This window comes from Chenopodium quinoa, unplaced genomic scaffold (assembly GCF_001683475.1).
Source record: "Chenopodium quinoa cultivar QQ74 unplaced genomic scaffold, ASM168347v1, whole genome shotgun sequence".
NCBI lineage: Eukaryota > Viridiplantae > Streptophyta > Magnoliopsida > Caryophyllales > Amaranthaceae > Chenopodium > Chenopodium quinoa.
In genome coordinates this window covers 6473994-6487014 of record NW_018744633.1, presented here as the reverse complement: position 1 = coordinate 6487014, position 13021 = coordinate 6473994, and the positions used below count along the sequence as shown (strand labels likewise).

General features: G+C 36.5%; 2 protein-coding genes across 3 annotated transcripts; both read right to left on the bottom strand.

The window, feature by feature from the left end:
* Positions 1–135: 135 nt before the first annotated feature.
* LOC110701335 lies at positions 136–3367 on the bottom strand. The gene is made up of 2 exons (XM_021878978.1): positions 3184–3367; positions 136–1865 (listed from the first exon to the last, which is right to left on the bottom strand). The coding sequence occupies exon 2, from the start codon at positions 1564–1566 to the stop codon at positions 346–348; it is 1221 nt and encodes a 406-aa protein (XP_021734670.1). The 5' UTR covers positions 1567–1865; positions 3184–3367; the 3' UTR covers positions 136–345.
* A 1595-nt stretch (positions 3368–4962) lies between these two features.
* On the bottom strand, positions 4963–9691 carry LOC110701334 (UDP-N-acetylglucosamine transferase subunit ALG13 homolog). Of its 2 annotated transcripts, none has more exons than XM_021878977.1 (4): positions 8797–9691; positions 7365–7576; positions 6761–6860; positions 4963–5664 (listed from the first exon to the last, which is right to left on the bottom strand). In XM_021878977.1, the coding sequence occupies exons 2-4, from the start codon at positions 7542–7544 to the stop codon at positions 5408–5410; spliced, it is 537 nt and encodes a 178-aa protein (XP_021734669.1). In that variant the 5' UTR covers positions 7545–7576; positions 8797–9691; the 3' UTR covers positions 4963–5407. The 2 variants fall into 2 exon arrangements, with proteins under 2 accessions (XP_021734669.1, XP_021734668.1); XM_021878976.1 differs by having other exon boundaries at positions 8783–9688.
* Positions 9692–13021: the final 3330 nt, after the last annotated feature.

Here is a 13021-nt window from a genome sequence, read left to right as displayed (position 1 = left end):
GATAACTAAACTGCCATGAACGTCCAACCTGTACACTTAAATTAAATTTTGGGGTAAAAAGACTCTTCACACTGATTAACTATTACTGTAAGAAAATAAAATCATCACTTGCTTATCGATGACAAAATTAAAGAATGCTGAAAACAATGCCAAAACTTTACTCAGGACTTTCACGCTGAAGTGGGTAGCATTTCCTTGGTTCTATGAACAGATACAGTCTTATTAATTGTCAGAAATTGCCCTTACAGATGCACCCTCTTTTAAACATCATCATCAAGACAAGAGAACTAAGAAAAAAAAGCTTCTCTTCTGCCTGTCGTTTCCCCCGATGAAGTTTGCCTCAAACTATGTAGATGGAAGTTTCATCTGTAGGGAAGCTGGGGAACCAGGAGATGAAGTTAACGGACGAAAACATGGGGAAAATGAGCTCATTTCTTCCTCATATGCGCCACTTGTAGAAGAAGCTTCATCTTTGATCATAGTCCGGAATGAAATGGAACCCCGTTTAGTTGAGACATCGGAGTTTCTTCCCAGGCTTGTAGCCGTACTCGTTTCAATTTGGCTCTGGTTGGCAGCAACAAGAGAGAGAGAATCAGCATAGTCCTCGGAGGTGTAGCACCGTCCTCCCTCTGTGCCAGGAAACCCCACACCCCTATTAAGGGCTAAAGAATCCGCAACAGGTAAGTACACAAGCATAAAAATACCCACTACAACAAAAGAAAAAAGCACAAGAAAACTAGAAAAGGCAAGAGCTTCAAAGAGAAAATGCTCACGCCTCGCCAAAACTGAAAAACCAAGCAAAATAACCCTCAAAGGGAGGAAACTTGAAACAAGAAATATAAGTATGTAAACTCTCTTCTGCAACCCTTTGTTGATGACCGACACAACCATCCGCCTCCCAAGCAATAACAGGTAAGTGGTTAGGACGGTGGCAAACAGCCCATGGAGTATTGTACACAACAAGGGGTAAGTGCAAGCAATGGCAGGGTTGCCTGATACAGTCAGCTTCCAATATACCGTAATGAATTGTTCTGGCAATTTACTCAGCACTTTAATCTTTCCATGTCGGAATTTGGGGGCAACCATGACAACAAAGAGATCCAAGACGAATACTGGAAGGCAATAAAGCAAAACATAACCAATGATCTTGAAGTTCCATTTCCGGTCTAGTATACCAGACCCCCTCCAATCTAGGGATGCCCTTAGGAGAAAACTCATAGTGAGGAAGAGGCACGGTTCTGTGAACCCTAGATTTGATAGGATGTATAGTTTGCATATGTCTTCCTGCCATCTTAGGCTTAGCGAATGAAAGACTTTACCCTCCTGCCTAAAGAAACTTAATCGGACGACTTCACCAATCCCCCAGCATATTCCAAACAAAATAAAAACGATACGAACTATCCAAGGTCCGTTAAAGTAATCGAGTCGACGTAGCTCTGATCTCTGAATACGAGCACGGAAGTACAATGTGTAGATTATGCACAACACGCCAAAAAGTACCAAAAGAACCACTAGAGAAATTGTCACCACACCGAGTGCATCGACGGCTCGACTGGTCAGGGGCATTACCCGAAGCACAAATTCCACGCATGCTCTCCGCCAGCATGGAGACAGTAAGTGGGCCTATTATAAAGCCAAAGCTCCCTTCTCAATATGAGATTGAGCAACCCTAGCAGCATCAAGTGACATAAACCCTTCAGCACCAGTAACCACAAAAAAATTTGATCAATATCCCTTTAGCAGCTGGGCTTTAAGTGTGTGATGCACTATGAGGTCAAAATAGCCTTATGACAAAAAGTTGCACCCAATCTCTATTATTTTGTTGATATATCAATCAGGCCCTACGACTAATCAAATCAATACACCTGAAAACAAAAGGCAGATTGAGATTTATGAATCCTTTCCTGACACTTGAATGAATAAAAGAGTAAAGTTCACACAAATGTTAGGTAGGAGAGCACCAATAGTGGCAAGTGCATATACACATATATGATATATCATGGTGCATCCTAATAACCCAAACAAGTTTCACTAACAAAGGAAAACAACAATGCAGTTAACATACTTCTAGCTCACATCTTATTTAGAGTCGCACAAATCGACATGTATCCAACTAAGCATGCAGGGCATAAATATGCCACTTCCATCACTTACAATGAAGTCTCAGTCATAGCCATTACTACCTACAATGATTACGAAATACCTCCTTGAACATTACCCAAGTAATACTTCGTACTTCACACGCTGTGACACACGAACATGTTCATGATAAACACACACTGTTAATTGAGAATTGATAACTATCACAACAGATGATTTACTAGTCTTCAGTCACAACATATTCCTATGATATACTACTATCAACCTCGAACAATTTACTTAGTCTTCAGTCACAACAGATTCCTATGATATACTATCAACCTCGAACAATTTACTTAGTCTTCAGTCACAACAGATTCCTATGATATACTATCAACCTCGAACAATTTACTCTGTCTTCAGTCCCCGAAAAACCTCCTCTCTTCTTAGTAACCTAAAAGTCATACACTACAATGCTAAATCCAACATCTTCCGCTGTTTGTATTCCATATAATTATTCAGTCGAAATCGTTCTTCATTCTCGAAACAAATAAGCAAACTAATCATCAAATAAACTTTCATTCCTTTTTAGTTCAAGTTTTATTCTCAACTTCCTTCAATCCTACTTGAATTCCTTCACAACTCAACCACAAATTACTCTCACAATAACCAATACCGCCCTATTATCTTCTTCGCATATACTGTAATTCTTCACCAGTAAACTCAAACGCAACACTCAAGAATTCGCTCACTTATACAACCAAATTCTTCATCAATGTATAAAATAACTGCTCAAAACTCTCACAAATTCACTCACCAATCCACTAAAAACACTTCAAATTTCACAAGATTCGCCTAATTTCAACTTAATCTCGTCTTTTAATTCCAACTATTATTCACTCACACAATCAAATTAAAATTATACATCAATTCCACAAAACACAAACAAACATAAACAACAACACACAAATTACAACAACACAGATCAGAAATTAAACATTACAGAAACCCTAACATCAGACATTGCACAAAAAGAAAACCTAATTTTCCAGAAATTAAAAAAACAAAAACAAAAACATAATCAGATCGAACATCCAAAAATACCTGAGTTTCTTCTCCTCAAACTCGGATCCACCAAACCACGCTCTGTCCTCCTCCTTCCGCCTCCTTTAGAGAGAGAAACACACACAGTAGAGAGAGAAAGTATAGAGAGAGAAAACAGAGAAGTTGGTTGAAGAGAGAGAAAGAGAGTGAGAAAACCCAAAACTGGAGGACGAGAAAAAAGGGGTAGAAGGGAGCAGGGACTTGTTGCTGACAGCCTGTAACTAGCTGTAATCGAATAGGATCCGAACCTATTTGGTTCGGGTTTTATTGGGTCCGATCTTGCTGATTCGGTTTGGTGAGGGTATTTTTGTCATTTTGAAGGGGTTTCTGGGTGCTGAAGCTAATTGTTTTGGTTTGGTGAGGGGTGGTTTCGTAATTTTGAGTGGTTTTAACAGCTTGTGTTACGGTGTCTCGTGACCAATTATGAGTTGACATGTCATTTTGTTGGGCCTTCCCTGTTTCCCTTGCTTCCTTCACAAATCCTCTTATTGGTTGGCTATATTTTTATTTGTTGGATTTTTTTAAATAAAAAAATTTCCTTCTTTTGTTGACATTTACTTCAACAAAAATATTTATGCATTTTTAGGTCTCTTTAAAAAAAGGTTATGTTAAATAATTATAATCAAAATATTACAATATATATATAAAAAATGAACTGGTTGATCAGGTATTAAAATGCGTGAAATACTGAAATGTATTAAAACAATAAAAACATGTGAGTGAAAATATTTAAATATGTAATAGTTATAATATGCAATTGATATTTTAGAAAGTTTACTTTAGATTTTATATAAAATAAAAATTATAATCTAAACGTAATGTTATTTTAATATAATAATGATTTTTTTCAAAAGTAATTTTAGCGGGAATTTTTTCAATAATACATTGTCAAGTGTCCTTTTAGATTCACTTTTCGAAATCGTAACCTCTTACCTAGGTTCTAGTTCTAAAACATGCTTTCATAATAGTTTCTAGTTTCGCCTTACCACACTCTAATATTTTTTCACCCCTAGTTAAATGTGTTAAAATTACTATTATGAAAACACTAACTAACGATTTATTACCAATTTAATAGTAAAAGAAATGGAGGATCATACAGGTTAAGAGAAAAAAAGGGTAAAAATAAAAGGGTAAAAATTACTGACTGGGATTTTTTGTTGATTTATTTATGAAAATGTCATTAGATTTGTTTATCATCGAGATAAACTTGTATTTTCTCAGGAAACACGGAGTACAATTATTCCTATGTTTTAGTTCGTATTTGCTTATCATGTTGATTATCTTGGAAAACTAGCTTGGAAATACACTTCTCGTTGCTTAAATCATTCAAAGTTCATCATGGATTGAGGTTTTAACAAGGCATGACTTTGACCATAAATGAATACATAATTATTTATGTTCCCTTGATTGGATGGTAGCGTGGCGTGTGCTATGGGAATTCAGCATAGGTAAAATTTACTAGCTGATTCAATATACGATAGAAGTAATTTTATTCTCATTGAAAAGGTTTACTTCATACATGGTGACGAGGGTTTTCTGGACTTGGTGAGTACTTACGATTTATTGAAGAGGATCACCCAAACAATAAAGTAAGTTTGAGAGAGGGGATGAAGTTCAAAGAATTGGGGCTAGAGGATGAAGAACACTTTGAAGCACACGTAATAATGTGGTCAGCTCAGGATTGTTGACAAGCTCAATATTTGGCCAGCATATGGTGGAAGACGCCACGAAAAAAAAAAAAAAAAAAAAAAAAAAAAAAAAAAAAAAAAAAAAAACCTCTGAAGGGAAATCATCCCAAAGTTTAATTCTAATACATTTATGGGGCAAGCTTGAAACCTTGAACATATTGAGTACATCCTTAGGGGTAGGGCTGCTTTCTTAACCTTTCCTCTAAGGAAAACGTCTATAGTTGAATTCCATATGGTGCTGACTCTTGTTGCTTCATCTAGTTCTGTTTGAAGTTCTGCATTAGTGTTTCAGAGATGAAGTCAATCAACTTCATGCTGCATTTTTCCATTCACAAAGATATATTCTTCACTTCACTTTTGACAGTCACGACTAAACGGTAATCATCAACCATCTTTGATTGGATTACTCGACAAAAATCAATATCAGAAGTATGAGAAGCAAGCAATACATGTGCTATTAAAAGAATCAAGAGATTTCAGTCTGATTAAGCACTGACACATTTTAAATTGTTGGAGGATCAAGTAATGTGTTTTTGTTAATCTTCTGGGAAACCTAAAAACTTGTTTATAAGCTTTGCAACCGGTTTAGCGTCACCAGCAGGATATGGAAGAAGAGAATCTAAATCCATACTTGTAATAGTCTGATAAAGGGTTTGAGGGTGTGCACAGAACAAGTGTTTCCTCTCTGCTAATTCTTCTGCCAGTTCTTCTTGATGATTATCCATCAAGTCCTCATTCACCACGACAATTAAAGGCTTATGCTGCCGCAATGACTCAAAAATGCTGCCTGATCCTGTAAGACAACCAGTAATATTTGCATTAGCTTGGACAAATTGTGTCCTAGTAGAACATACTATGGTAAACAAAGCATACACCAACTCTCAGTGGCTTTTGTTGATTTGACAGTGATAATAGCTAAGGTGTCTTTCACCTACGGAATTAATCTCATTAAATTTCACTACTTTGTTCCAGCACATATTTTCTCAAAGAAATTCAACAATCAATCTCTTTACAAGTTTAGACCAGCTTGGAGCAATGTGGCATACATCTAAGTTCCCACATCATGCTGAGGCCTAAGACAGAAATATAGTGTGGGTGTTTATCGATAGATACAGTTACTCTAGTAACAAGAGCATCAGCAGACCAAGCAACTAATATTCAAGTGAAGATACCGCGGCCACAGAAAGGTTCAAAGTGAGCAGGGTGAATAATGCAGTAAACATGATTGAGGAGGCACCTTAAGCATAATTCAGTCATCATAAGATGAATAGAAATCAAAGCCAAACCTTAACTTTCTCTCCCCAACACAATTTATCAAATAGTCATTAGGAGAAGTACACACTCAATCATCTAAACTCTGATTCAATCACGTAATTGGCCCATCATAAGGCAGGGATTAGTAAAGAACATTGATCAGATATTGTATAATAGCAAGATTCACAAAATTATGACCAACACCAGATACCTAAAGGCCATCAAAAGGGATACAATAATTGCTGGGAGAACCATGAGACCTTTATTGTCTTTGAAGGCTTAAAGCTATACTTGTCAAAAATGAGATGACCCAAAAACACAATCCTAAATATAGGCTTTTGACAACATTTGTTTCACCAGAAACCCGAAAGGATCTGCTAAAGACTTAAACGAAATGGTGAGCTGAGATTCACTCAACTGGAACCTGAAATTTCCCAAGCTGAAACTAATAACTCATCGGACAAGTCACTGAGAGTCTCCTAAAATATACTTGCAGAAAACCAAAAACCTTTCAAGTTTTGATAGTAATAATGCTCAGGAATTTTATACTCTATTTCTGGCCTAGAATTTAATGACTATCAAAGAAAACAATTTAGCACCCAATTTTCAAAAAAAAAAAAAAAATTTACAGATACCTGCATGACTTATGACAAGAGAAGCTGATGAAAGGCTCTCTGCAATGCTAGACGAAAACGTGAAGTATTCAACGGCTAGGGACCCATTGTCACCAGTTGACTACATGTGAATCAGAGAAAGAAAAAAAAAAGTCAGACCCTACATCAAGTAAAGAGTTCAAGCAGTAGTATGACTGATGCCATTGTAACTTTTATAATTAATTTAGTTACAATTTTGAAATGCACCACTGCAAACCGGACCTAGACCCAAAATAAGATTCTATCCTTATTTTAGTCAACATGAATTCTCAGGTATCTTAAGGTTACATTTACTAGTGTATCCTTATCTACAATAAAAAGCCTAGCATGCAATGACAAAACCCCAGTATGGAATCAAATATGATGTGCAACAGGCAATTACTTCATTTTAACGCCTCACTTGCTATTAATGGAAATCATGTTTGATGATCAACAGGCAGTTTATTAATGCAAGATCAAATGAGAAACCAGCTAAAGCATTATTTTCTCTTTCATTATCACCAATTTTAACGCCATAAAGAATAATGCCATGCTCTAGAACATCACACACAAGTTCAGGAAGCAACAAGGCCAACATTCAAAATACCCTGGCAGGGATGTAAGACCCACGACCGATTTGAATCAGGAGGTGTGTATACCCTTTTGCATATAATTCTTGCTTGACTTCAGGAGTGTCCACTGCTTTGACAAGAGCATCAAATAGGGTAGTTCCAACGGTGACAAAAACTGTTCTCTTAGAAATCTTACTACCATCTGCACTTTCCATTTCCACAGCGTATACACGTCCAAACTTCACAGCTGTTCACATACAGGTTCACTTATCAAACTTAAGAAGAAAAAAACATGAATATGAGGCTATATAGCTGAAGAACGACCAATGAATCCACCAGTCCACATTTATGGCTACAATGCACATCCTTTCACAACACTTAAAACAGATAATTAAGTAAAGTTCACATAGATATTTGGTAGAAGAGCACCAACAATGGCAATTCCATATACAAATATATCACTGTGCATCTTGATAACCCAAACTAATTTCACACTTTCACTAACAAAAGAAACATCAATACAGTTAACAAACTTCTAACTCACATTTTATCCAGAGTCACAAAAATCGGCATGTAACCAACTATGCTTGCAGGCCATAAATATGCCACTTACAATGAAGTCCCAATCTAAGCCATTATTACCTACAATGAGTCAATAATTACAATACACGAAGTACCTTTTTTAACATTACCTAAATAATACTTTGTACTTCACACGTGGCGTCACACAAACATGTTCATGATATAAGTAAATTCAACCCAAACACATTGTTAATTGAGAATTGATAACATCACCCTCATACTAAAATCACAACAGACTCTTATAATATACTGTAGACCTCAGATAATTTACTCTATCTTCAATCCTCAAGAATCCTCTTCTCTTCCTGGTAACCTTAAACTCATACACTAAATGACTACATTGCTAAATCCAACATCTTCCACTGCTTGTATAATTTCCTCAATTTTAAATGTTCTTCATTCTCGAAACAAGTAAACAAACTAATCATCAAATTTTCGTTCCTTTTAAATCAAAAGTTTCATTCTCGACTTCTATCCTACTTAAAATTCCTTCACAACTCAACACCTGCAATTCATCACCATTACACTAAAACGCAACACTCAAAGAAGCCTCACTTGGAAAACAAAATTCTTCATCAATGTGTAATATATCAACTCAAAACTCTCATCAATTCACTCACCAATCCACTAAAAACACTTCAAATTTCACAAAAATTCGCCTAATTTCAAACTGATCTCATTTTTCAATTCACTAAATCAATCAAATTAAAATTCCATCAATTCCACAAAACACAAACAAACATCACCAACAACACACAAATTACAACACCAGAAATTAATCATTACATAAATCCTAACATCAGACATTGACAGAAAATATTTCCAGAAATTAAAAAAAAAAAAAAAAAAAAAATCGAACATCCAAAAATACCTGAGTTTCTTCACCTGATAATTGGATCCACCAAACCTCGGTCCGTCTTCCTCCTTCCGCCTATTCTAGAGAGAGAAACACACACAGTAGAGAGAGAAAGAGCCAAAGCGGTTGAGGAGACGCAGGGTAGGGACTTGTTGCTGACAGCCTGTAAATCTGTAATCAACTGTTTTAATTTCGGATCCGAACATATTTGGTTCGGGTTATATTGGGTCCGAATCTTGCTGATTCGGTTTGGTGAGGGTATTTTCGTCATTTGAGGAGGGGTTTCTGGGTGCTGAAGCTAGTTGTTTTGATTTGGTGAGGGGTGGTTTCGTAATTTTAAGTGATTTAACAGCTTGTGCTATGGTGTCTTGCGTCCAATTATGAGTTGACACGTCATTTTTGTTGGGCCTTCCTGTTTCCCTTGCTTCCTTCACAAATCCTCTCATTGACTGGCAATATTTATTGATTTTCCTTCCTTTTGTTGACATTTACATCAACAAAAATACAGGTTCTTAGAGCACTAGCAATGGTGAGTGTTTTTTTGCTCATGAGAATTTTTTGTGAGTAAAAAAAATGATCATGAGCTACAATGGTGAGCAAATGTAAAAATGGGAAAAAAAGCTCATGAGCATTTCCAAAAAAGCTCAAAACTTGAGCATTTTTTATTGATGAATAGTAATTGGAGTGGGGCCCACAGCTGGCTGGCAAACACAAATAAAACGGTACAATAATGAAGATGGAGATTACACGTGCAGTGAAGAATCAGAAAAAAAAAAAAAAAAAAAAGTTGGGTGGCTGACGCGTGCAGTGAGGCAGCTAGTGAAGACGCGACACGTGGCGGGTGTAGGCAGCCAGCCAATCAGAAAATACTAGCCGTTTGCAACGGTTATTTATTTATAATGCATTTTCAGGAAAATATATTTTGTAAAAAAAAAAAAAAAATTACCAACGGTCATAAAATTAAATTCTCTATAAATAGACATGCATTTTGATATATTTTGATATAAATTCGTAAATACTTTTTTTTGCTCACCATTGGGAGAGAAAATGTGAAAAAAATTTGCCCATGAGCAAAAGTGATTTGTTGAGAGAGAAAGTGGGTAGAGAGAGTAGGGGAGCATTTTTTTTGCTCACCATTGAGAGTGGTCTTATCCCCTCTCAAGAAAAAAAAAATTGTCAAAAACTACGGCACGTGTTTTTTAAAACAACTACCTAAAGGCTTGTTTGACATCAGTTTTGGTTTTCAGTTTTTTTGAAAACCAAAAACAAGAAACAAGAAAAAGGTGTTTCCACTTTTCAGTTGTCAGTTTTTAAAATTATCATGATTTTAATAAGTTTAAATAATTTTTGATTCATTATGGGGCTTATATCATATACTTTTAAAAAACAAAAAACCAAAAAACAGAAAACCACGGTAATGCTAAACGAACCCTAAAGTATTAATTTTTTAAAAAAAGAACTACTATTATTTCATACTCCTTTGGTATGATGAAGGGATTTTGGAGAATTCATTGTCTATAAAAAAGTTTTGTTGTAGAATAGCAATTGTAATTGGAAATGGAATAGACACTCTTATGAGGCCCCTTATTAAGTTATTAGCATAGTGTCCGTGTGATGTACGAATCGTAAACTTAATTACTAATCCGTAGAGAGAAAGTATATATATATATATATATATATATATATATATATATATATATATATATATATATATATAATTCAATTAGTTTTAGCGGGAATTTACTAATAATAAAGGAACGTGATTTGAATAGTATGTTAAGTTACTATATTAGACCTGTGTGATGCACATATTTATTGAAATTAAATAGCTTATTCCTATTATTATTTTCTACATATATATACTTCTAAAGTTGATCATAAAAGCATATCTATCATCATAAGTTACATGAACTGTAACAAAATATAAAAATGAATGTCAATCTGATCTAATCAAACCATATGCATATGAATTTATATACTCATCGAAGAATTTGAAATACAAAATAAAAATACTTGTAATATAACGATCCTTGTTGAAGGACAAACTAAACCAAAAGATTAAGCTTGTTGTTGAGGCATGGGATTCTATTTTTATACTCTATCAATCTTAATTTAAATAAATAGAGGTACCTTTGAAATACAAATTAAACAATGATAACACTAACCGACAATATTAGTTCATTTTTGTATAACAAACATCCATATATATTAGTACATGACTTCATAGCTAGGTACCTAGGTTGCTTGCACAATCCTTAGTAAAAAGGAAAATTTAGAAAATAACACCTAAAAATTGTAACAATTTTGATAATAACACCACAAAAAAAAAAAGTTTTTATTATAACACCACAAAAAAAACCAAAAATTTGCTTTCACCACCACTTAACTTTGCCATCCAAAAAAAACCGTTAAGTGGCCCCACACAATACACGTGTCAATCAACTATTGGATAAAAAATTCAAAAAAAAATTAAAAAAAAAAAAGAAAAACCCTATAATCATAACCCAGCCACCACCACCACCGGCGCCCATGGCCGGCACCCCAACCCAGCCCCTAACTTAACCCTACCATGGTCGGCACCCCAACCCAGCCCCTATCACTGTCTCTCAGACGTCGCCGAACCACCCAGACCCCAAACCAGCCATCCCTCGTCATCGTCTCACCGCCGTCGCCTAACCACCCAGATCCCAACCCAAACCAGCCCAGGCCCCATCATTGTCTCTGATCCCCGCCGTCGCCGAACCACCCAGACCCCAACCCAAACCAGCCCAGGCCCCAGCCGAACCACCCAGACCCCAACCCAAACCAGCCCAGCCCCCATTTTCGTCTCCCCGACCCGAATCCATCGCCAAACCACCCAAATCCAACCCTAACCAGCCCAGCCACCGTACTCCTCTACCAAACCCAACCAAAAGTCGTCGCCAAACTGCCGAAACCCCGACCCACCCATACCCAAACCCACTAACCGCCCTACTCCTCTCACCCTCACCTTGAAATCGGGGTTCGGGTTCTTTCGTGGGTACGTTTGGGCTGATTTCGGCAGTCAAGGGGTGGTCGGCTGGCTGGTTTTGTGGGTCGAGGGTGGTCGGTTGGGATTGGGTGACGGTGGTGGAGGCTGAGTTGGAGAACGGCGGTAGGAATGGCGGCGCCAATGGAGGCTGGGTATTTTAAGGGTTTTCCTTTTTTTTTAATTTCCTTTTTTTTTTGTTTTTTATTTATTTTAATCCAATGCACAATTGACACGTGTACAATGTGGGACCCACTAACGGTTTTTTGGATGAAAAAGTTAAGTGGTGTTGAAATCAGAATTTTTGGTTTTTTTGGTGGTGTTATAATCTAAGTTTTTTTTTTTTTTTTTTTTTTTTTTTTGTGGTGTTATTATCAAAATCGTGACAATTTTTGGGTGTTATTTTCTAATTTTTCCTAGTAAAAAATACACACACACAAATAACATTAAAACCTTTTTTTAAAAAAAAAAGAAAAAAAATGTAGTTACCGGTTCATCAGAGGTAACTAGAGCAGCCATGACACTCAAATAGCTATCAGATGAGTCCCTTCATCATTTGGATGGGATTCAATTTGATGCAAGCTGTGGGGGTGGGGGGTGGGACTCAATGCATCATAAAAAGGGGACTCATGAACAAAATCATCCTACTAGTCAACCAACACACAATCACAACTCCACAAGTCCACCAACAGACCAGTTCATAATCCATAAACAATTACAGAAGCACACAACCAACATCTCAAACCCAAACATAATAGCCAAACATAACAGGGGACTCATCAATTTATATCCAAATCAACAATTCATATCCAAACAACCAACAACTCATACCCTAACATCATATCCTAACATAACAAGGGACTCAACAATTCATTTAAAAAACAACAATTCATACCCAAACAACCAACAACTCATACACAAACAACATATCCAAACATAAAAGGAAACACATCAAATCATACCCAATCAACCAACAATATCAGACTAGGCATAACAAAGAACATGGGACTCATTAATAGAATAATTAACCATAAATTGGAATAGAAGAAGAAGATCAGGGTTTTAGAAATTACGCTGCCCAATTAGTATGGGGGAAGGGACTACTGGGGGTAGTAGATCTGGAGGTAAGCCTCAAGTACGTCATCTGGATCCTGCCCCCCTAGAGGTAAGCCTCTCAAGCGCTTAGTACCAGCGCCAGTTCCAGAAGTACTCCCACCCGTCATAGGATGAGAAGCGAGTGGTTGAAG

Coding starts and splice junctions, on each gene's coding strand:
- LOC110701334 (XM_021878977.1), bottom strand. CDS start 7,544: ATGGAAAGTGCAGATGGTAGTAAGATTTCTAAGAGAACAGTTTTTGTC. Junction 6,861..7,364: donor GGTCTTACATCCCTGCCAGG/GTATTTTGAATG, acceptor ATTCACATGTAG/TCAACTGGTGACAATGGGTC. Junction 5,665..6,760: donor TCTTGTCATAAGTCATGCAG/GTATCTGTAAAT, acceptor GTTGTCTTACAG/GATCAGGCAGCATTTTTGAG.
- LOC110701335 (XM_021878978.1), bottom strand. CDS start 1,566: ATGCCCCTGACCAGTCGAGCCGTCGATGCACTCGGTGTGGTGACAATT.